Raw genomic sequence first — 19,806 nt, forward strand, 5'->3', positions numbered from 1 at the left:
TGTTAATTTTATTTTAAGGAAGATTCTAGTTTCTATTCAGAATTTTTTGTGGGAAGGTTAATAAATGCTATTCTCACACTGTCACATGTCATGCGTCAATGTGTGATTCATTTGAACTTAGATGGGAGTTGAATTTCTTGCTTGTGTCGAATGGGTTGTGGAGCTGTCCTACATGATCATGCGTCAATGTTGGGTTCTTGGCACATCTTGTAGTTTCAGTAATGAGGATGTTTTTCATGCTTAGTTATTCACAGTGGAGATTGACATACAGTAGGGGTGACAAATGGATGGATATGTATATGAATTGTAATTTGTAATGAGTGAATGAATAATAATCCATTATCCATTAATGATTCACTAAAATTGTTTAAATAAATTCATCTAATCCATCCATTAGTGAATAAAATGCATATATTCCATTCATTAGCGAATTTTTAGTGAATGGATATCCAATTCATCCAATAACTTAGTTTTTGTACACAAATTTATTATAACTTCTTTTTTTGATAAAAAAACTTATAAAAAATTCATTTCTCTAAAGTCATCCATAAACCCTATATTGACTCAAAACCCTTAGATCGACTGTAAACCATAAAGCCAGCTCTAGACAATCAATTTTTGTGATCTAGTAGGATTTTGATCGTCAAAATCCGTAAAAGTTCAATATATTATTTTTCATGTAGATGTATATTGATAGATTTTGTTATGGATGGACTAAATGAATATGAATAGATGGATTATTTTGCCATGTCTAGTTTACGACATGCTTGAGCAAAAAAATGGCAATCATATCTCATTTGAATTAGATTATTTTAGAAAGAAAAATTCTCGTCCTCTCGTTGTAGATATTATGTGATGCGTTTACAAACTAACCCCTCACTCAAGGGGCAATTTTGGTTCTTACATCACCTTCATGAATTATTATCCATTTATTTTCTCAACGATTAACTATATAAACTCAACTCCTGCCCAGTTTCTGGGTTTGGATTTTCACTTTGTTGCTCAAGTTGCATGGCCTGTGTTCTGAGTTCTTCTTCTACCATTGTTGCGTCCTATGCACTCAGGAATGAACCTCAGCTTTACCCCGTGTGGTTTTCTTGCATTCGCCCTGGAAACCTGCCTAGAAACCATTTTCAGCTCAAATCCTCAAATGGGCATCCGCTAAATGCTGTTTCTTCTCATTCTCATGATGGTGTGTTCTTCATTCTCTTCAATTTTAAGGAGAAACTTCTGTGAGTAGCTTATGAGTGTAAAAATTGATTTTGTCTTAATTCACTTAGTATCAATTATGGCTCTGTCTTGGGGTCGTAGGTAACATCATATGCTTTCAACAATCAATGTGTAGGTCCTAATAGATGAGACTGGACTTACTTAAGCATATTATCTCAGGTTAGATCCCAAATTAACTCATATAGAAAGAGTACTAATGAATGGAGTCTTCACCTTGATGACCCCCTATTGTGAAGATTAATCTCTTATTTGCCTGGTAGGAATGTAGTCTTATTTTCTTCAATTTTTATTGTTTTGATACATTTCTCTAGTTATGAAAATCCATGTTCCTTATTGCCATTGCATCGCAACATTTTGCTCTCTTCTCCCCCCATTTAACCTCTTGGTTTGTTGTTATTCCAGTATGTCAGTACTGATTCAACTCTTCAGTTCGAGATTGAATCTATGCACTATACAGTAATTCCAATAATCATATTGTACCTCTTGATAAAGTGTATTCTTTTGTTTTTCTGCTATTGCACTGAGCTCATATCTTAGCTGGCCCATTTACTTGTTTGCAATAAGTGTTTATATGACTGTTGAGTGTTGACTACCTGTGCATATTTGTTTTTAATTAAAGGTGTTCAGTTAAAGTTTCACAAAAAAAGTTAAGCTTAGACGAAGTCATATATCATATTGACGTATTTTAAGTAGGTTTAGCTGGAAGCTCATTGGCCAAAGAAGATAGCAAGCCCCAACCAGTTGATGGACCATTTCTCTCCTCAGACTCAGAATGCACTGGATCCAACCTTAGCATAACTGTTGTTGGAGCTTCTGGAGACCTTGCCAAAAAGAAGATTTTTCCAGCTCTTTTTGCTCTTTTTTATGAAGATTGCCTACCAGAGGTTCAACTTGTCACAGTATTCAGTGTCATTTTGCAGTGATGCTTGAACATTAGTGAATTGAGTTGTCTTAAATGATTTTAATATTCGTGACTATGACGTTTGAGGCTCTATTCTTGTAATCTTTGAGCAGAACTTCCTGGTGTTTGGATTTGCTCGGACCAAAATGACCAGTGAAGAATTAAGGAACATGATTAGCAGGACTTTAACATGCAGAATTGATAAGAGGTAATTGTTATTGTAGCAATACTATTTGGTATGAAATTATTTGTACGAAAGCTCATGCAGGATTAGTAAGATGTACTTGTTAATGTAGCAGTGCTATTTAAAATCTGTATGAAAGTTGTAAGTCTCTAACCAAAGTAACACAATCTTGGTTAGAGAGGGAAAAAAAGTAAGGTTTGAAAAGTAAATATCGTTATTCATCGCTAACACAAATTCATATCACTTAGCATTTTTCATGTTATTAATATGATGTAAAACCTTACCTTCTACTTTTCCTACATTTACTTTCAATTTGTAGATCTTTATACATATTTTGAACTTTCAGGGCAAACTGCGAAGATAAAATGGACCAGTTCTTGAAAAGATGCTTTTACCATTCTGGTCTATACAATTCTGAGGACAGCTTTTCAGATTTGGATTGCAAGATGAAGGAGAAAGAGGTAGTATATCTACGATGTTTTACTTTATTTCCCTCCTCCACTGAGCTCCCTTTACTCATGCATCAGAAAATGAAAAAAGAAATAAATTTGAAAGATATTTTATCCGATTCTTATTTTCTATTTGATTCTTAAAATTTAAAACACTTAGATAACCCTAAACATGAATCTCATCAAATAGACCGTGTAACAATCGCCAGTGAGTCAGTAACTTTCATAAAATTCAATATTCCTTTAAAACATAATGCTGGGTTTTGGAGATCTTTTCTCTCTTTAGAATAGGATACAAAAACCTCTAGACCAGATGGTGGTGATTTGAAAATCAAAACTGTGATGTGCAAAAGGGTTCTATTTTCGATAAAAAGAATTTTAGACTTTTTTATTTTCCATAACTAAATCTATCATACAAACTAAGATTAAACTTTTCATGGTAGGTTTATGCTTAAGCATTCATCTTTAGACTAAATTTTGACATATCTGACATCTCTCCTAGGGTGGAAAACGTTCAAACAGGTTGTTTTATTTGTCAATACCTCCAAACATATTTGTGGATGTGGTGAGATGTGCTAGCCTTAAAGCTTCTTCAAAAAAGGGCTGGACAAGGGTTATTGTTGAAAAGCCATTTGGTCGTGACTCGGAATCATCTAACGAGCTAACAAGATGTTTGAAGCAGTACCTCACTGAAGATCAGATATTCAGGTGCATTTAGTTCTGTTTTATTTTGACAAGCTAGAGAGGAAAGTTTGGACTCATTGATATTTTTGCAGGATTGACCATTACTTGGGTAAGGAGCTCGTGGAGAATCTATCTGTGCTTCGCTTTTCAAACCTTGTTTTTGAGCCTCTATGGTCCCGGACTTACATTCGCAATGTACAATTTATATTTTCTGAAGATTTTGGGACAGAAGGCAGAGGAGGGTGAGTCATAATGCAATAGCATGTTTCTTGATGGTATTGCATATACAAATGATAATTCAAACAACTAATCAGACTGTCTTTATACTTTTCTTTAGTTATTTTGATAACTACGGAATCATTCGCGATATAATGCAAAATCATCTTCTGCAAATACTAGCGTTGTTTGCAATGGAACCACCTGTCAGCTTGGATGCTGAGGACATTAGAAATGAAAAGGTATATACCTTATTAATAATATTATACTACTGCTTCAAGTAGTTCTCTTAAATTTCCTATAATCTTGTGGAAAGATTTCAGCCAACATCATTATGTTCAGTGATTACTGAGAATGATCTCAACTCAGGTTAAGGTTCTGAGATCAATGAGACCACTGCAGCTTGAAAATGTTGTTACCGGTCAATATAAGGGCCACAGCAAAGGTGGTAAATCATATCCAGGTTATGCAGATGATCCAAGTGTTCCGAAGGGTAGTCTTACTCCGACATTTGCAGCAGCAGCTCTTTTTATTGACAATGCTAGATGGGACGGGGTTCCTTTTCTCATGAAAGCTGGCAAGGCTCTACATACTAAACGGTATGGAATATTCTTTCTTTCTTTAGGTTAACTTTGCTTTTTAATTCTCTATGCATTCTATGAAATTGTGATTAAAAAAATAAAAAAAATGTGCAGTGCAGAAATCAGAGTACAATTCAGACATGTCCCAGGTAACTTGTATAAGCGAAATTTTGGAGCTGATATGGATAAGGCTACAAATGAGCTTGTGCTTCGTGTACAACCTGATGAAGCTATATATTTGAAGGTCAACAACAAAATTCCGGGTCTAGGAATGAGATTAGACAGTAGTGACCTCAATTTGCTTTACCGAGCAAGGTAGATCTTCTATCCATGTTCTTATGAGATCTTCTAGGTATTTTTTACATAGAGTTGACATATTAAATTCGATTGTAAAAGTTGTGTGGAGAAGAGTTATGGAAACACTATCGAACATGCTCTTTCCAACATATTATTTTTTATTCATTGAAAATCATACGGGTTCCGCCAGAATGGGAATGGGAATGTGACTCTCCATACTTGGTGTGAGGCCTCTATAATTTAGTGAATGCAGCCTGAATTTCAATCAGTAAGAGTGTGTTAGAAAGAGTGTGATAGAGAATGTGTTACTAGCATTTCTTAAGTTGTGTTTTAATTCAAATATTATTGCTAATTGAAGTTAAATTTAAATGCAATAGTTATATCATGTTAATTGCATGGAAGCATAAGTTTTATTTTCCCCTTTTTCCATGGAGGTTCCCGAGAAAGTACAATGTTACACACTTACACTTCCCTGCAATATTACTGGGAAGGTTTCATTTAGAAGTCACTGTCTTGTCCCTTGTTAATCCTCTTTGACATTTCTTTCTTCATAATTATACTTGGACAGAACTCTTGCTTGTGAAAATATAGCTTAACAATCATAAAACATCCATAAGCTAAAAATATGATCATTTTTTTTTTTGGGTAAGCGCTAAAAATATGATCATGATATTGGAAGAGATATAAATCATGTTTCGATGAAATTGTTAACATGCAGCTCTAATTTCTTGAAGGTATCCAACGGAAATTCCAGATGCATATGAGAGGTTACTCTTAGATGCTATTGAAGGCGAGCGGAGGCTGTTCATTAGAAGTGACGAGCTAGATGCAGCTTGGGCACTATTCACTCCTCTGCTTAAAGAAGTAGAAGACAAGAAGATTGCTCCAGAGCTCTATCCCCATGGTAGCAGAGGACCAATTGGAGCACATTACCTTGCCGCAAAGCACAATGTACGATGGGGAGATACTGGTAATGATGACTGATAAGTGGCAGAGCTTTCTTATGATAATCAATATTGATTATCAGTTTCTTTTTCCTTGTGTTATAGGGTAGTTTTGTGCTTTCCTCCCTTTGGGTTGGAAGAGAAGTTTCATACGGAATAATCAGATACATGTTTCATATGGAGTAATAGCATACTTTATCATGTACTATACTTTATCAGTTTCTTTATATGGAGTAATGGCAAGTTGATTTTGAATTAGAACTACTGCACAGTAATGAATGCCAACTGAAGCAATTGGAGCTAATGCAGCTCAAGCTAAAAAAATTATCTTTTGTGGTTGGTTTAAATGAAATATTATTTACAGTGAAGCTTCTCAAGTTTAGTGCAGCATGTAATGGACAGCTTAAAAAGTCATACATAGAACACATAGACAAACAACATCACAAGTTCAATTATTTGTCCCATTTTCTGGACTGGTGATGGCTATTTTTTCTTGGCCAAAACCTTCTGGCAACAGACGCTTAGCTTCCATCTCACTACATAGCTCCAATGCCAACCGCTTTCTTCCACACCTACTAAGCCCATTGTAGAGCGCAGATAAGATACCAGAATCAGGAGTCATAGATCTGTCCAACATGTCCCTCAAGACTTGCACAGCTCCATCAAAGTCTTCATTCTTGCAGAATACAGATATCAACATTCCGAAGGTACTCTCATTTGGACTATAACCAATACTTGTCATGCTTCTATATATCTGAAAAGCACGCTCAGAGTTGTTCCTCACACACTGCCCAGTAATAAGGGCAGAAAATGTAGAAGCATTGGGGACCAAGTTGTCCTTATCAAGTTCTTTAACCAGATTCGCCGCTTTCTTTGTCTTCCCATCCTTACACAGTCCCAGAATCAATGCATTGTAAGTCAAGATATCAGGCTTAACCTGATTTCTTCCCATCTCCTCAAAAAGCCTCATCCCCGTTTCGCAGTTACCTATCTGACTATACCCATTTATCAAAGTATTGTAGGTTACAGTGTTGGGAGCCACATTGGCAACCTTCATCTCAGAGAAAACTCTGTAGGCTTCATGCAGCTTCCCCTCCTTACAAAACCCATTAATAAGAGTGTTAAAGGTAACCACATTTGGACTCACCCTATAGTTTCCCATCAAGGATTTCATCTTTAAGGCCAAACCAAGCAAACCCTTGTTACAATACCCTGAAATCAATGCATTGAAAGACACAACAGTAGGACTCAAACCCATATCCTTCATCTTCTCCAACGTCTCAAGAGCTCTTGGCAGGTCCCCTGATTTACAATAAGCACAGATAACCATGTTGAGTGTGTAAACATTGGGAGAAATGCAATCGCGCCGCATCTCGCGGTAGAACGCTAAAGCAACCTCAGCTCTACGAAGCTGAAGCAGTGAACTGAGAAACGCATTGCAGGACTCCAGAGTGGGGAGAAACCCATACTCCTTCATCCGAAGAAACGTGTGAGTAGCATCCCTGAGCTTGTTCAAGTTAGCATACGTCTTGAAAACTGCATCGAAAACAAGCGGCGAAGAATCGCAGAGACGGTAGGAACAGAGCAATGCATCAAATAGGGTGTTGGAAGATGAAGCAACATTAACATTAATGATTCTGCGGAGAATTGAATGCGCGGTTTTGAATTTGCGATTGTTGGCGAGCGTGTGGAGGAGAATGGAATGGGTTTGAAGCGTGTGAGAAGAAGGGTTGCAGTTGTGAACCCAGTTGAAGAACTCGAGGGAGAGAACGTCGTCGTTTTTGAGTTTGAGGAGAATGTGTTTGACTCTGAAGGGTGTGAGAGAGGTTGATAGAGGATGAAGATTTTCCCATTGAGAGTGAATCAGGTGACTGTGAGCGATATTCACGAAATCGAGATCTGTGCCTGAGAATCGAATGTTTCTTCTCATCGTGAATCAGGATGAAGGTATTGCATTGCATTGCAGCTTGCACACAACAAGAAGAACAACAGACTATTGGGCCTTAGGCTTATGTGGGCTAGACCATAGGGCTTTCAGTTTTCTAAAACTAATTCAGTTTTGACTATTATGGTTTGAGCAATATGATAAGTCTCATTCTGTTCTAGATACCGGAAAGATAATATTAAAATTAGTAGAAAATTAAAATTATGATAAGACTCACTCGTCTTTTCTCAACATGATAATAACAGAAACATAAAAGTTGTTAGACAAATTAAGTTGTTCAAGTACTTTTAGCCCCTTTTTTAATTAAAAAAACCATAACAACTACTTCAAAATTTAAATAGAACAAGATAAAACGTGAAAAATATTATTTTAAGTCTATAAATTAAATTACATAGAGAAAGAAAACCACATTCAACTCAACAGAAACCAGAAAAATTGTCTCATAACGTGTATAATCGGCAAAGAACACTCAAGACTCAGCGTTTTAATTGCAACATGTATGTATAATTTCTTTATCTTTCCTTCATATCTCTTGTTACCAACACTCTGCTACTTTGATTCATCTAGTTTTTATGGGAAGAAAATATAAACCTTGTATATTCTACAATTTTATGATTTCGTCGAGTTTTCTCTCTTGTTCTTATTGTTATTATATCATCGTGTGTGGCTCTGCATGCGTTCTTTTTCAAGAGTTCATTTACCAATTTTTTTTTAAGAAGTTAAGAATGAAAAGCTAAAGAAAGAAAAAGAAAGTGTAATATGGAATTTTGCTCTTCATGCTTTCATACTAGTTTAGTTCATAATTTTATAAAGGTTTAGGGTTCATGAATTTATTTTCACTCTGAACTCTATTGTACAATTTTAGAGATTAAAGTGTGAGTTTGTGACCGTTGATTATGAAATTAATAGTTGAGACTTAAGAGTATAATTAAACATTAATTGAGATTGAAATCACATATTCTTTTTTTATTTCTTTTTGGGGAGGGTTTTGAGATTTTGATTTAATTGAACCTATATAGGAAAGTTTCATGTCAAATAGTTTTGCTCTTAAGATTATATTGTAAAGATGTGATTTGGTGTTATTCTTCAAATAGTACTCATTTAGATGTGTTAAAAACTATATTTAAAATTTAACATCCTATTTTTATTTTATAGGAAGCTTCCTAAGGGTATTCAGAAACGTGGCAAAGGACAATGGAAACAAATCTCAAGTGATTTTGTCAAAACAAAAACTCCAAAAGGGAGAAAAAGAGCAAGCATCCATGACCTAACCATTGATGACACTGACTTGGTTCCTCAACAAAATCAAGTTCCACAATTGGATGCTCCAACTCAAATTGCTAGTCATGCTCAAAAGTTTTATCTTCGCCTGAATGGTACACCAAAAGGGAGAAAAAGAGCAAGCATTCATGACCTAACCATTGATGACACTGACTTGGTTCCTCAACAAAATCAAGTTCCACAATTGGATGCTCCAACTCAAATTGCTAGTCATGCTCAAAAGTTTTATCTTCGCCTGAATGGTACATCAAAAGGGAGAAAAAGAGCAAGCATCCATGACCTAACCATTGATGACACTGACTTGATTCCTCAACAAAATCAAGTTCCACAATTGGATGCTTCATTGCAGCAATTATCCCCGCAGCAAAATCAGGTTCAATTGGATGCTCAAATGCAGCAATTACAAGAAAGCCCACATGTACCAAAACCAATCAATTCGAGACATTTTGCTTGGAAACCCGTTGGCAACCATAGACGTTAGCACTTACTTAGAGTTGAGAAGTGAACATAACTTTTCTTATGACTTTTAGATTAAAGTTCATTGACCTTGAAACCAAGGGTTGTTTATTTGAATCGTGAATTAAAAGTAATACCGTTTAGCTACTTGATAAAGTAGGATTCATTAAACTTGAAAATACATTTTTCTCAACGGTTTAAGTATATTTTCCAATGACTTACCGAGCCAATAGTGTACATTTTCTTCTACTGATTTATAATTTCCAATGTAAACGCCGGAAGGAGGGACAACATTCTACATTGACACTAAAATGGTTAAATATATTTTTAAGTACTTGTAAAATAGGATGAATTGAATTTGGCCCCTACAAACATCAAAATTGGTGTAATAGGTGGAGTTTTTTTTTTAAAGAGTAATAGGTGAAGTTAGTCTCTCCCATCAAAGAAGTGTCCTTGGAATAGAGCATGTAACTACTGACGGCTTGGATTGTTGATAATGCCTTTTTTTCCCTACCTTTTTACTACTCCTCCTCATTGTACTCCCATGTTGTTTTGCCTTTAACTACGCAAGCTCTGCTCCAAGGGTGGTTGTTGATCCATATGTTGGAGCACTTGATTTTGTTCCTGGATTTTGTGAAAATCTCATTAATGGCAGGCTTCATTTGTGGATACTGACACACCAAATGAGAAGCTCTCGCGTCACGGAATTGACTCCTAATTTGTAATGTGCGGTCATATCACATGTGTCGTAAATTCATCCCTTACGCTTCCCTCGTCAATCTAGAGTTTCAAACTAGCAAGAGAGTAAACTTCTATTGAGGGTTGACTCATTTACTTGTACTACACAATAACACAAATAAACTTTATTGTTAAATTAATACTAACATGCACAAATAAATTTTATTGTTAAAATTAATATTAACATGTTAATTAGTAATTCATTTAATGTTTATTATACTTACATAGCTTTCCTCAGTTCTCTTCTTTATCCAAATTTTATGTTATAACAACATATCCTTCCTGATATTTCTTAGTGATTACAGTTGTAATGGCCCTTGAAGCCACCTGATCGGGTTGCAACCTGCCACCATAGTTAAGTTATAGAGTACTCTAAGGTATAAGTTAATCATAATCATTATCGAGCACTTATTTATTGTATATATTAATTGAATCAAATAATTATCTTAACCGTTGTCGGTTGGGCGAACCACTAGAAGGTCTCGAGCATCAAGTTTAAGGCCACTTCCATCTATACATCTCATCATCGAGATCATAGCTTCAAAAACTTCGGTGAGTATCCGTATTAAAACTAGAATGCTTTTCATATGGTTATAATTGTGGTGAACCACTGATAAAACACTCATATTGGGATTCGTAGAGCTAAGTCTTCATCTTAGAAGACTCGTGTGCTTTACCTTTCCCTCGAGAAAGGTCTCTAGGAGGAGAGTTTGATGCTACATCTATTTAATTTTTAAGTACAGCCTATATTTAGTATATATGATGTCGTAAATAAAAATACTATAAAAATAGTCAATATGAATAAAATAAATGACAATAACTAGCATCTTTGAAATAGTTTCGGTCAGCTTTTAAGCCACTTCGTCTGAGGACATCTCAGTCAACCAAAAGACATACATAGAAGAATTCCTCATAAGGGCAAATTGAATAACACACGAAGAAACATCTCGCTCGCCCAATGTCTACTCGGCCACCTAGAGACTGAGTCACACTCAATTCAGTACCTGCATGAAAACTTGAGCTTAGCCTGCTATATCAGTATAGTTCACCCTCCTTTATAAAAAAGTATAACTCACACTCAATTCAATAATCTGGATCCAAGTCAACTTTATCATTATACTACTTTCCTATCAGAATGATGAGCACACACATTTGTTGATTTCATCGACTAAGAAGAACATTATAGTTTTGCTACCTTACACTGGAAACTGGACAAGAATTTGGAACTATTGAATGAGTTAACCTTTTGGGGAGCATGTTGCATTAGCCATAAAAAAGTAGTTCCACAAAAGTTCAAACCCCTTGAACTCATAGGATTCCCTCCACTAACGGTTATAATTTACTAATCATGCACTTAACATAATCAACTCATAATTTGCTGCAAATTGTCACACCTAATTATCATGTTCAGTGGCAACTTCACAAACTCAAACTTGCCAGGTGTAATTCTATACACATTGATAATTATCCACAATTATCCACCATGCATATTACAGGACAAATCTCTTCCTCCCCAAGTTTACAAGAACGAAACTAGTGGCATCTCATGGCCGCATTTAATTAGGTGATTAGTCCTACTTCAAATGGACCACGTCTTGGACAATAGGACAAAATAGCCATCTTAATTTCACCTTATAAACTCAAATTGAACAAATTAATATTCCTTAATCATGTCATATAAAATTAGCGGTGAAAGCATTGAGGGTAAATGGAAACAACAGAAAGGACATAGGTACAAAGAAGTGGAGCCCATAAATCATTCTATCAATAACTGCTAAATTCCAATACGTCACTAAAAGCTATAAACTAACCTTTTTCTCAATGGATTTTTAAATGAATAATGATTGATAGACATAGGAATAGTAGAAACACCCCAAACACCCATTTTTCCTGCGGATTTGGCTAAATAATACACTGAACTAACCACCTAAATACACATGACTAACCATAAAGCACATAACCGTGTAAAGTTGAAATTCCTAAATTAGGGATTTGGCCAAATAATACACTGAACTAACCACCTAAATACACATGACTAACCATAAAGCACAGAACCGTGTAAAGTTGAAATTCCTAAATTAGGGATTTGGCCAAATAATACACTGAACTAACCACCTAAATACACATGACTAACCATAAAGCACAGAACCGTGTAAAATTGAATTTAGGAATTTCAACTGAGTTTACACGGTTATATGCTTTATGGTTAGTCATGTGTATTTAGGTGGTTAGTTCAGTGTATTATTTGGCCAAATCCGCAGGAAAAAGGGGTGTTTGGGGTGTTTCTACTATTCCTATGTCTATGAATCATTATTCTTTTTAAATTTTGTTTTTGTTTCTGATTTAACGTTACGAACCCGTTCTTCATTAGTAACCTGACAAACTTTGACGGCACTTATTTTGTCTGATTTTATACATTAGAGGTACCACTCAATAGTATGAGCCACTTGCTACAATCTGTTTTGTGACAATTTCATACTGCCACAAAATGTGTGCTTTATAGAGGAAAAAAAGAAGAGAGGGATATGAAAAGAAAATGAGTGAAAATAGAATGCAAGAGAAATTAGGTATGACCTCAATTGCAACTTAGCGACTTCCAAGCTAGCTGCCCTTACTTTCCTGACAGGCTCTAGCTATAGTAACTATTTAGGGCATCCAAGTTTTTGCGAAATTGTTTGATAGATATTCATTTGGACATTTGCACCTAATTATTTTTTAGCACTTACACATACAAAATTTGGCAGTCACATATATCTAACATACACATTATTGGCGGCTTAAACTGTCATTTGTTGGTATGTCTGATGTATGTCGCCAAATTATATCGCTAACAATCATTTTTCATACTTTTCTTCTATTCCAATTTCAACTCTATATTTTTCCTATACTGCGAGTGGGTGGTGATTGAAAAGGTGGGTGTAAAAACTTGGCATGAAAGGAGGTGAAAAAACATGGGGGATAGGTGTTAAAAAAGTCCAATTTAAAGTTACTCTTCAATACTCAATACTTAATTAACAATTAGTAGGCTAAATTAGCATCCACGTAACTCAACCGTGCATGTTCAGGTGTATCTTTATCTAAACTAGATAGGAAAAGTAAAATGTTAAAGTATGCATGGTCAACTAAATTCAGATGAAGGTAAATCATACAGTCATGCAAGATTACAAATACAAAAATTACAAAGGCAGCATTACTTGGCTGATATGTCTGTTTCCGCATGCAGATTGCAGGCATACTTGAAAATAAATTTGAGCTTGGATGATTTTGTGGCTAGTAGTGATTAACACGCTTCAACTTGGAGTTTAGCAAATTGATAACCTTAATGATCCTACCAATCCTAAAGAGGAAATGTTGACTTAGTTACATTCTTTAACCTTATAATCTCCAACAAGCCATAAAATTACAAACTGTACATAAACCTCAATCAGGGTGATATTTTTGTACTGTACTAACTGTTGGAATTTTCACAAGCCAAACAAACCCATCCAAGTTGCAGGGAGAGCAAAGCAACTAGCAAGTACATCAACAAGCATTAAAAATTAGAACTTGATGAAGAAGCGTACAAATTAATAATTGAGGTGGGTATATACTATATAGTAATATACCTGAGTTCATTCATCACACATACTTCCAAAACTTCACACATATATATAAACTACAAGATCAGTACCAATTCTCTATCCAAATAACACTCAGCACAAACAAATCCAAAAAAGTTTAGCTAATTAAAGCTAAATCTCATACCTCATACATAGTCTCATACTCTTCTCTAAGGTTTTTGTCCATAGCTAGTTATGGCAGGATCTGAAGCTACCAAATATGCTTCTGCTGCTACAACCACCACTGCAACAAACAACATAACCAAATCAAACAAGTCCACAATCAAGAGATTCATCGGGGTGAGGCAGAGGCCATCAGGAAGGTGGGTAGCCGAGATCAAAGACTCCTCCCAACACGTCCGCCTCTGGCTCGGAACCTACGATACACCAGAGGAAGCAGCAAGGGCGTACGACGAAGCGGCTCGCGCCCTGCGAGGGGAAAATGCGCGAACCAACTTCGTGTCGTCCGTGAACCAATTACCCACAGGGTCCTCGGGACAAACACCTGGTGGGCATGATTCTGAAGGAATCAGAAATGGACTCAGCTTCGCTTCGTTGAAAGCGAAGCTGAGCAAGAATCTTCAGAGCATCATGGCCAGAGCTAGTGATCACAACAACAAGTGCTCATCAAAGAGCAGGGTGAGTGATCACTTCACCTTTGCTAGCATATTCAACAGGAACAGAAGCTACCAGTTCCAAACCCCTGCAGGGGACATGAAACACATAGAGAAATCAGTGCAGCCTAGCATTATTGTTCCCTCTGTAGAGGATCATCATCCTCACCACCACTCCTCTAGTGTTTCTGAGTGCAGCTCTGAATGGGTCGGCTTCGGGCAACCCGGGTTGGACTCAGACGGGTCAGATATTGGTACTGTGGTTGGTGATCAAGGGTTCTTGGAGCAACTCATGGGTTGGGTTGAAAGCCCTGAATATGATGATGCTTGTGTGAGTGAAGGTTCAAGGAGCAAGAGGTTTAAGGTCTCTTCTTCTGTGCATGTGCCACCAACTTTCAGTGACTGTAGCTCCCCTTATAGTGGTTACGCCTCGCCGTATAGCGGTTACGCCTCGCCGTATAACGGTTGTGCCTCGCCGTGTAACGGTTATGGTTCTCCATATTATGGTGGGAAGTGAAATTGAAAGGAGTTGTATTGTACTGAATACTGATGTATAATCATGGATGGAGTTGCTGTTTTTTTTATGAGCATCTTTATGAATAATGGGAAGGTTAAGCTAGTTAAGTGGGTTGCTTCCATGCATGTTGTGATGGAAGAGCTTTTAGTATATAGCTTGTACATACAGAAGAGAACTTGGCAATGGAGAAAAAAGTGTTTGGGTTTAATTATGCCAAGGACTTGAAATTAATGATGTAAGTTGCAAGATGAACTCTTTTATTTTAGGCTCTCCACACGTGGGGGTAAAATTTGGATCTATTGAGTATTGATAGTTTGAGGGAATAATATCCAACGTGGAGACCAGTCACCAAACCCTAAAGTTAGTTTTTAATTAGGTATATTTTTTTTTTGGAAAGGCTAAATTTCATTAATAATGCACCAGAGGTGCCAAACTGTACAGGAAAATAAAACAACAATAGGCAAGGAAAGAAAGAAAAGACCCCAACAAGGGATTAAAAGGATCCCCCAAACATTTCCTACACAGAGGTACCCAACTATCCATGGTTTATAATTGTCTGAGACATTCTCCTGGGTCATTGACCCATTCGAAAAAAGAGTTGCAAAACTCTTTCACAAGCACTGATAACCAGCTAAAGGAACGGCGCTGTATCATGACAACTACGGACTCCACATCAACTTGATCTCCGAAAAGGTTGCTTCGTTCCGATGAAGCCAAATTAACCAAATTGTATAGCACCAAACAACCCAAGCACCTGCCCTCTGTCTAGAGTTCGAAAAACCATTTGTGTGCTGCAAAAAATGGGACTTGCTATCCACAAACGAGTCAAGTGTCAAACCCAACCAAGTGTAACAGACATTCCATACAGATGAGGAGAATGGACAAGAGAAGAATAGATGGAACAAATTCTCCTCTTCCAAGGCGCAAAAAGAACACAAAACAGCAACCCCCTCTAATGGTACACCCCTTCTTCTAAGGTTGTCTTTCGTTTGTAATCTATCCCAGAAAAACCTTCAAGTGAATGCTTTGATATTAGACGGGATAGGAAGCTTCCAAAGCGTACCAAAAACCTCATCAGGTTCTGATAAATCCCGCCTGCATTGTCAATCATTCGCAGCCTTGACAGAATACTCATCATCACCATCCCATTTCCATAAATCAACAGAGTTACGAGTGGGCATAAATTGTGCTAAATAGTGGAGAATATCTGAGAGCATTAATTCTTCCGAAAGATCAAGGCTACGCTCCCATTGCAGGTTCCAAACCCAACGGTCATTCTCCCAATTGCCCATTTGACTAAGCAAATGATGCGATTAAGCAGAAATCAAGTAAAGTCTACTGTAACGAGCCACAAGAAGATCATCACCTAGCCAAGAGTCATGCCAAAATCTGACTGAATTACCAGCCTTGACTTGTTGTGAAATGGCCTCATCAAACCAGCATGAATCGTGAGGATCACAGCAGGAAATGACTAAGTCCTTCCACCATGAAGAAGCTCTACCCGATCTAGCATCAGACAAATTTCCTGCAAAAAAATTATATTTTGAGTGAAGAACCTTGCACCAAAGGCTTTCAGATTCAGACATTAAACACCATCTCCACTTTCCCAACAAAGCCTTGTTAAATAGGCACAGATTTCGGATACCCAACCCTCCTTGAGATTTCGGTTTGCACACTATATCCCACCGGATCCATGCCATCTTACGATGTTCATCTCATCCCCCCCAAAGGAATTTTCTCATTAACTGAGTACACGCCTTAATCACACCTTCGAGCATCTTAAATAATGATAAATAATACAGTGGAATAGAAGACAAAGTGCTATTAATTAAACTGATTCTGCCACCAAAGGATAAATTCTTACTGCGCCAATTCGAAAGCCTACATTTTAGTTTGGCAATCACAGGATCCCAAAATGAAATCCTTCTAGGATTACCTCCAACTGGAAGACCCAAATAACAAAAGGGAAGATCCAAAATTCGACAATTCAGAATATTAGCCATGACCTAAAGCTCACGGTCCTCCACAGATATTCCCACTAATTTGCTTTTGTTGAAATTAACCTTCAAACCGGAGGAAAGTTCAAAGCAGCGTAGAATAGATTTTACAGTAAAAACATTCTGGCGTGTAGCTTCCCCGATAAATAAGGTGTCATCGGCGTACTGTAAAATTGAAACCATCTCCCCTTCAGAGTTTCCAAATCGATATCCAGAAAACAAATTTAAAGTTATTGCTTGTCGCAACAAACCGTTCAAATCTTCAGCCACTATCAAGAAGAGGAATGGAGCCATTGGGTCACCTTGGCGCAGACCCAATTCCATGCTAAATTCGTCGGTGGGGCTTCCGTTAACAAGTATAGAAACTCTAGACGATGCAAGACAGCTTTGTACCAATGAGATCCATTTGGAACCAAAATTCAGCCGCCGCATCATATAAAATAAGAAATCCCAGCGAACTGAATCGTAAGCTTTTTCAAAATCCACCTTGAAAGCCATAGATTTCACCTTCTTGCACTTAGCATCATGGGCCCATTCATTTGCAATGAGAACACTGTCCAGCAAGCCTCTACCCGGAAGAAAGGCGAATTGACTATCATGGATCACACGAGGCAGCACTAAGCACTTGTTTGATTCAGTTGGCCAGAATTATAGATATGATCTTGTAGGAACAGCCAACCAGCGAGATGGGCCTATAATCATTTAGCCCGGTAGGAACTGGTTTCTTCGGAAGTAGAACTATGAATGAAGAATTACAGCCACGGGGCCAACACCCATTTTGGAAAAATTCATTTACCATCCTATGAACATCTGAAGACAGAACGTGCCAAAAGGACTTCACAAATTTGAAGTTATAACCGTCCGGACCCGGGCTTTTATCCCCATCATAGGCCCAGACAACTTCCTTCAGTTCAAAACTATCCACGAGAGCAATCAAAAGAGAATTGTCCGCATCTGTTAACTGATTAAATGGTACCCCATCCAATTTCGGAGGATTCTAAGAATCACATTTGAATTTCTGCTCAAAGAAAGATTTGATTCCATGTTTCACCACACTAGGCTCTTCTTCCCAATTTCCATTCAATTCCAGGCCCACTATTTTATTCATTTGGCGTCTGCGATTAACATACGCATGAAAAAACCTAGAGTTAGAGTCACCATCTTTAACCCATTGACAACGAGATTTTTGATGCAAGATGGATTCCCTTAGTCTAGCCACTTGCCACAACTCGTCCTGCACAGCCCTACAGAGATCCTTCTTTGTTGAAGACAAACCTGAGGAAGCCATTTTCTGATCCAAACCGGTGAGAGAATCCAAAATCTCAGAATACTTCCGATTTATGTCACCAAATATTTCTTTGTTCCAACCCTTGAGCAAAGGTCTGAGGCCCTTCAGTTTTTCCTTGACCACAAAGGCGCCCCAACCTTGAATTTGTAGTGAGGACCATGAAGTCTCCACGAAAGGCTTAAATCTCAGATCCTGAAACCAGCAGTTAAGAACGTGAAACGGTTTTGGGCCCCAGTTAGCTACTGTAGTTTTCAAAAGAATCGGACAGTGGTCGGAGTAATTTCTACGAAGAGCATACTGTGCAAGTAAGTATATGTGATTTGAAGTATTTTAACTTTAGTGAGTTCAAAAAAAAAAATAGTGGTTTAGTCAGCTGGTTTAATTTGATTAGTGATATTTTTGTCTTCCTTTCGTGTGATATGTAGCTTTATCATCACATATGGGCCTTTATTGTCTCGGGCAGGTTTTGAGACTTTAGGCGTTGGATCTCGCACCAACAATAAACATCTACTTATAAATTTGTGTACACTATATAAAGTGTAAACTAACATATAATTATTGACCAAAAAAAAAACTAACATATAATTTAACATTTACAACTTTTTATAGCGTGAACTTTAATTTTATTTTCAAAGTTAAAATACCACTCACACTACCAGTAAACTAACGGATTAATTTGTATTAACATGAAATTTAAAATTATTTGATGCAATATGTATGTTAATTAAAGGATATACTCAGTGGCGGATTCAGAACCCCGGAGTCAGGGTTCAAATTTTTTAAATGAACACATCGGTAAAAATATAATTAAAAACAACTTTAATATGTTTATACATGAAGAATTATACAAGTTAGAGTTGTGCAAATAAGTGGGTCTTTGATGCAAACAGGTGTGCAAAACTTAATCTACTAATATAATTTAAAACTTTCGGAGGATTCAAAAAAAAAATTACATAAAAAATTAAGTGCAATATTTTTTGTTCAGGGGTTCAGATGAACCCCCTAAATTACACATAGGTCCGCCCCTAGATATACTAAGTGGGCGGGCTCAACATCCCAGAAACAAAGCAAAACAAATTACATGTCCTTACCATAAATAGTAGATGACATATCTAACAGAAAATGAATCAATTTGGATCCTTTCCAACACTTCTTTCCTCCGGCTCCCTGCAGCCCGATCCTACCCGCTAATAGTTACTCCCTCCGTTTCAAAATTATTGTAGTTTAAAGTTATGAACAAAGTTTAAGAGTTCATTAATTGATATTATAATTTGACTAAAACACCCTTATTTAGTATGAGTTATACGAAAGAGAGAGAATAAACATCATTGGTCAACTAGCTGGTGAGAATTGTGATTGGTGAAAATAATATGTGCTACTTGGGAGTAGGGGTGTAATCAGACCTGATTGGTTCGGATTTAGAGTGTTTAAATGTCCCAACCAATCAAACATGTTCAGTTTAGATTGATTCGAATTTCTTAATTTTTACTTTTGGACCCGAACCAAACCAACCTGATCTCAATCGGATTGGTTTGGTTCGGATGGACGAATTTGGAATAAAAACTATTATTTTAAAACTTGCACAAAAATTATTCTAAAAACGTGAAAAATATAGAAAAATCCAACATTTCCAAAGAACAAAACATTTATAATAACATAATCCATATAATTTAAATAAAACCAACATCTTCAGTACAAATATAAATAGGAAATATAATGGTAAACTCATAAATAACTTAAGTCTTAACTTAAACAAATATTAGCTTAGGTCTTAAAGTATTACTCCCTCCGTTCCTTTTTATTTGTCTTTCTAGCACAATTTTTTTGTTTCCTTTTATTTGTCATTTGGTGATTTAAGGTTACATTGTACCAATTATACCCCTAA

The 19,806-nt window shown here is 36.7% G+C and overlaps 4 protein-coding genes across 6 annotated transcripts; 3 read left to right on the forward strand and 1 right to left on the reverse strand.

The window, feature by feature from the left end:
- Positions 1–804: 804 nt before the first annotated feature.
- On the forward strand, positions 805–5,750 carry LOC130746021 (glucose-6-phosphate 1-dehydrogenase, chloroplastic-like). Of its 3 annotated transcripts, none has more exons than XM_057598520.1 (10): positions 805–1,192; positions 1,930–2,114; positions 2,245–2,339; positions 2,662–2,776; positions 3,267–3,472; positions 3,541–3,690; positions 3,786–3,906; positions 4,034–4,263; positions 4,360–4,560; positions 5,277–5,750. In XM_057598520.1, the coding sequence occupies exons 1-10, from the start codon at positions 1,012–1,014 to the stop codon at positions 5,524–5,526; spliced, it is 1,734 nt and encodes a 577-aa protein (XP_057454503.1). In that variant the 5' UTR covers positions 805–1,011; the 3' UTR covers positions 5,527–5,750. The 3 variants fall into 3 exon arrangements, with proteins under 3 accessions (XP_057454503.1, XP_057454502.1, XP_057454504.1); XM_057598519.1 differs by having other exon boundaries at positions 823–1,192; positions 1,924–2,114; XM_057598521.1 differs by lacking the exon at positions 805–1,192 and adding an exon at positions 1,328–1,389 and having other exon boundaries at positions 1,924–2,114.
- A 52-nt stretch (positions 5,751–5,802) lies between these two features.
- Positions 5,803–7,468, reverse strand: LOC130746023 (pentatricopeptide repeat-containing protein At4g26680, mitochondrial-like). Its single transcript, XM_057598522.1, has one exon. It carries the CDS (start codon positions 7,414–7,416, stop codon positions 5,935–5,937), a length of 1,482 nt encoding a protein of 493 aa, XP_057454505.1. The 5' UTR covers positions 7,417–7,468; the 3' UTR covers positions 5,803–5,934.
- Positions 7,469–8,459: 991 nt separating this feature from the next.
- Positions 8,460–9,886, forward strand: LOC130744755 (uncharacterized). Its single transcript, XM_057596914.1, has 3 exons — positions 8,460–8,491; positions 8,587–9,130; positions 9,824–9,886. The coding sequence occupies exons 1-3, from the start codon at positions 8,460–8,462 to the stop codon at positions 9,884–9,886; spliced, it is 639 nt and encodes a 212-aa protein (XP_057452897.1).
- A 3,814-nt stretch (positions 9,887–13,700) lies between these two features.
- Positions 13,701–14,636, forward strand: LOC130744756 (dehydration-responsive element-binding protein 2D-like). The gene has a single exon (XM_057596915.1). The coding sequence runs from the start codon at positions 13,701–13,703 to the stop codon at positions 14,634–14,636; it is 936 nt and encodes a 311-aa protein (XP_057452898.1).
- Positions 14,637–19,806: the final 5,170 nt, after the last annotated feature.

This window comes from Lotus japonicus, chromosome 3 (genome assembly GCF_012489685.1).
Source record: "Lotus japonicus ecotype B-129 chromosome 3, LjGifu_v1.2".
Taxonomy (NCBI): Eukaryota; Viridiplantae; Streptophyta; class Magnoliopsida; order Fabales; family Fabaceae; genus Lotus; species Lotus japonicus.

What these genes read in the sequence shown, in the direction of transcription:
- LOC130746021 (XM_057598519.1), top strand. Translation starts at nt 1,012, where the DNA reads ATGGCCTGTGTTCTGAGTTCTTCTTCTACCATTGTTGCGTCCTATGCA. An exon ending in AAGGCTCTACATACTAAACG is followed by an intron (nt 4,264 to 4,359) that starts GTATGGAATATT and finishes AAAAATGTGCAG; the next exon opens with TGCAGAAATCAGAGTACAAT. An exon ending in AATTTGCTTTACCGAGCAAG is followed by an intron (nt 4,561 to 5,276) that starts GTAGATCTTCTA and finishes AATTTCTTGAAG; the next exon opens with GTATCCAACGGAAATTCCAG.
- LOC130744755 (XM_057596914.1), top strand. Translation starts at nt 8,460, where the DNA reads ATGTCAAATAGTTTTGCTCTTAAGATTATATT. An exon ending in TTTGCTCTTAAGATTATATT is followed by an intron (nt 8,492 to 8,586) that starts GTAAAGATGTGA and finishes TTTATTTTATAG; the next exon opens with GAAGCTTCCTAAGGGTATTC. An exon ending in AATTACAAGAAAGCCCACAT is followed by an intron (nt 9,131 to 9,823) that starts GTACCAAAACCA and finishes CATTAATGGCAG; the next exon opens with GCTTCATTTGTGGATACTGA.
- LOC130744756 (XM_057596915.1), top strand. Translation starts at nt 13,701, where the DNA reads ATGGCAGGATCTGAAGCTACCAAATATGCTTCTGCTGCTACAACCACC.
- LOC130746023 (XM_057598522.1), bottom strand. Translation starts at nt 7,416, where the DNA reads ATGAGAAGAAACATTCGATTCTCAGGCACAGATCTCGATTTCGTGAAT.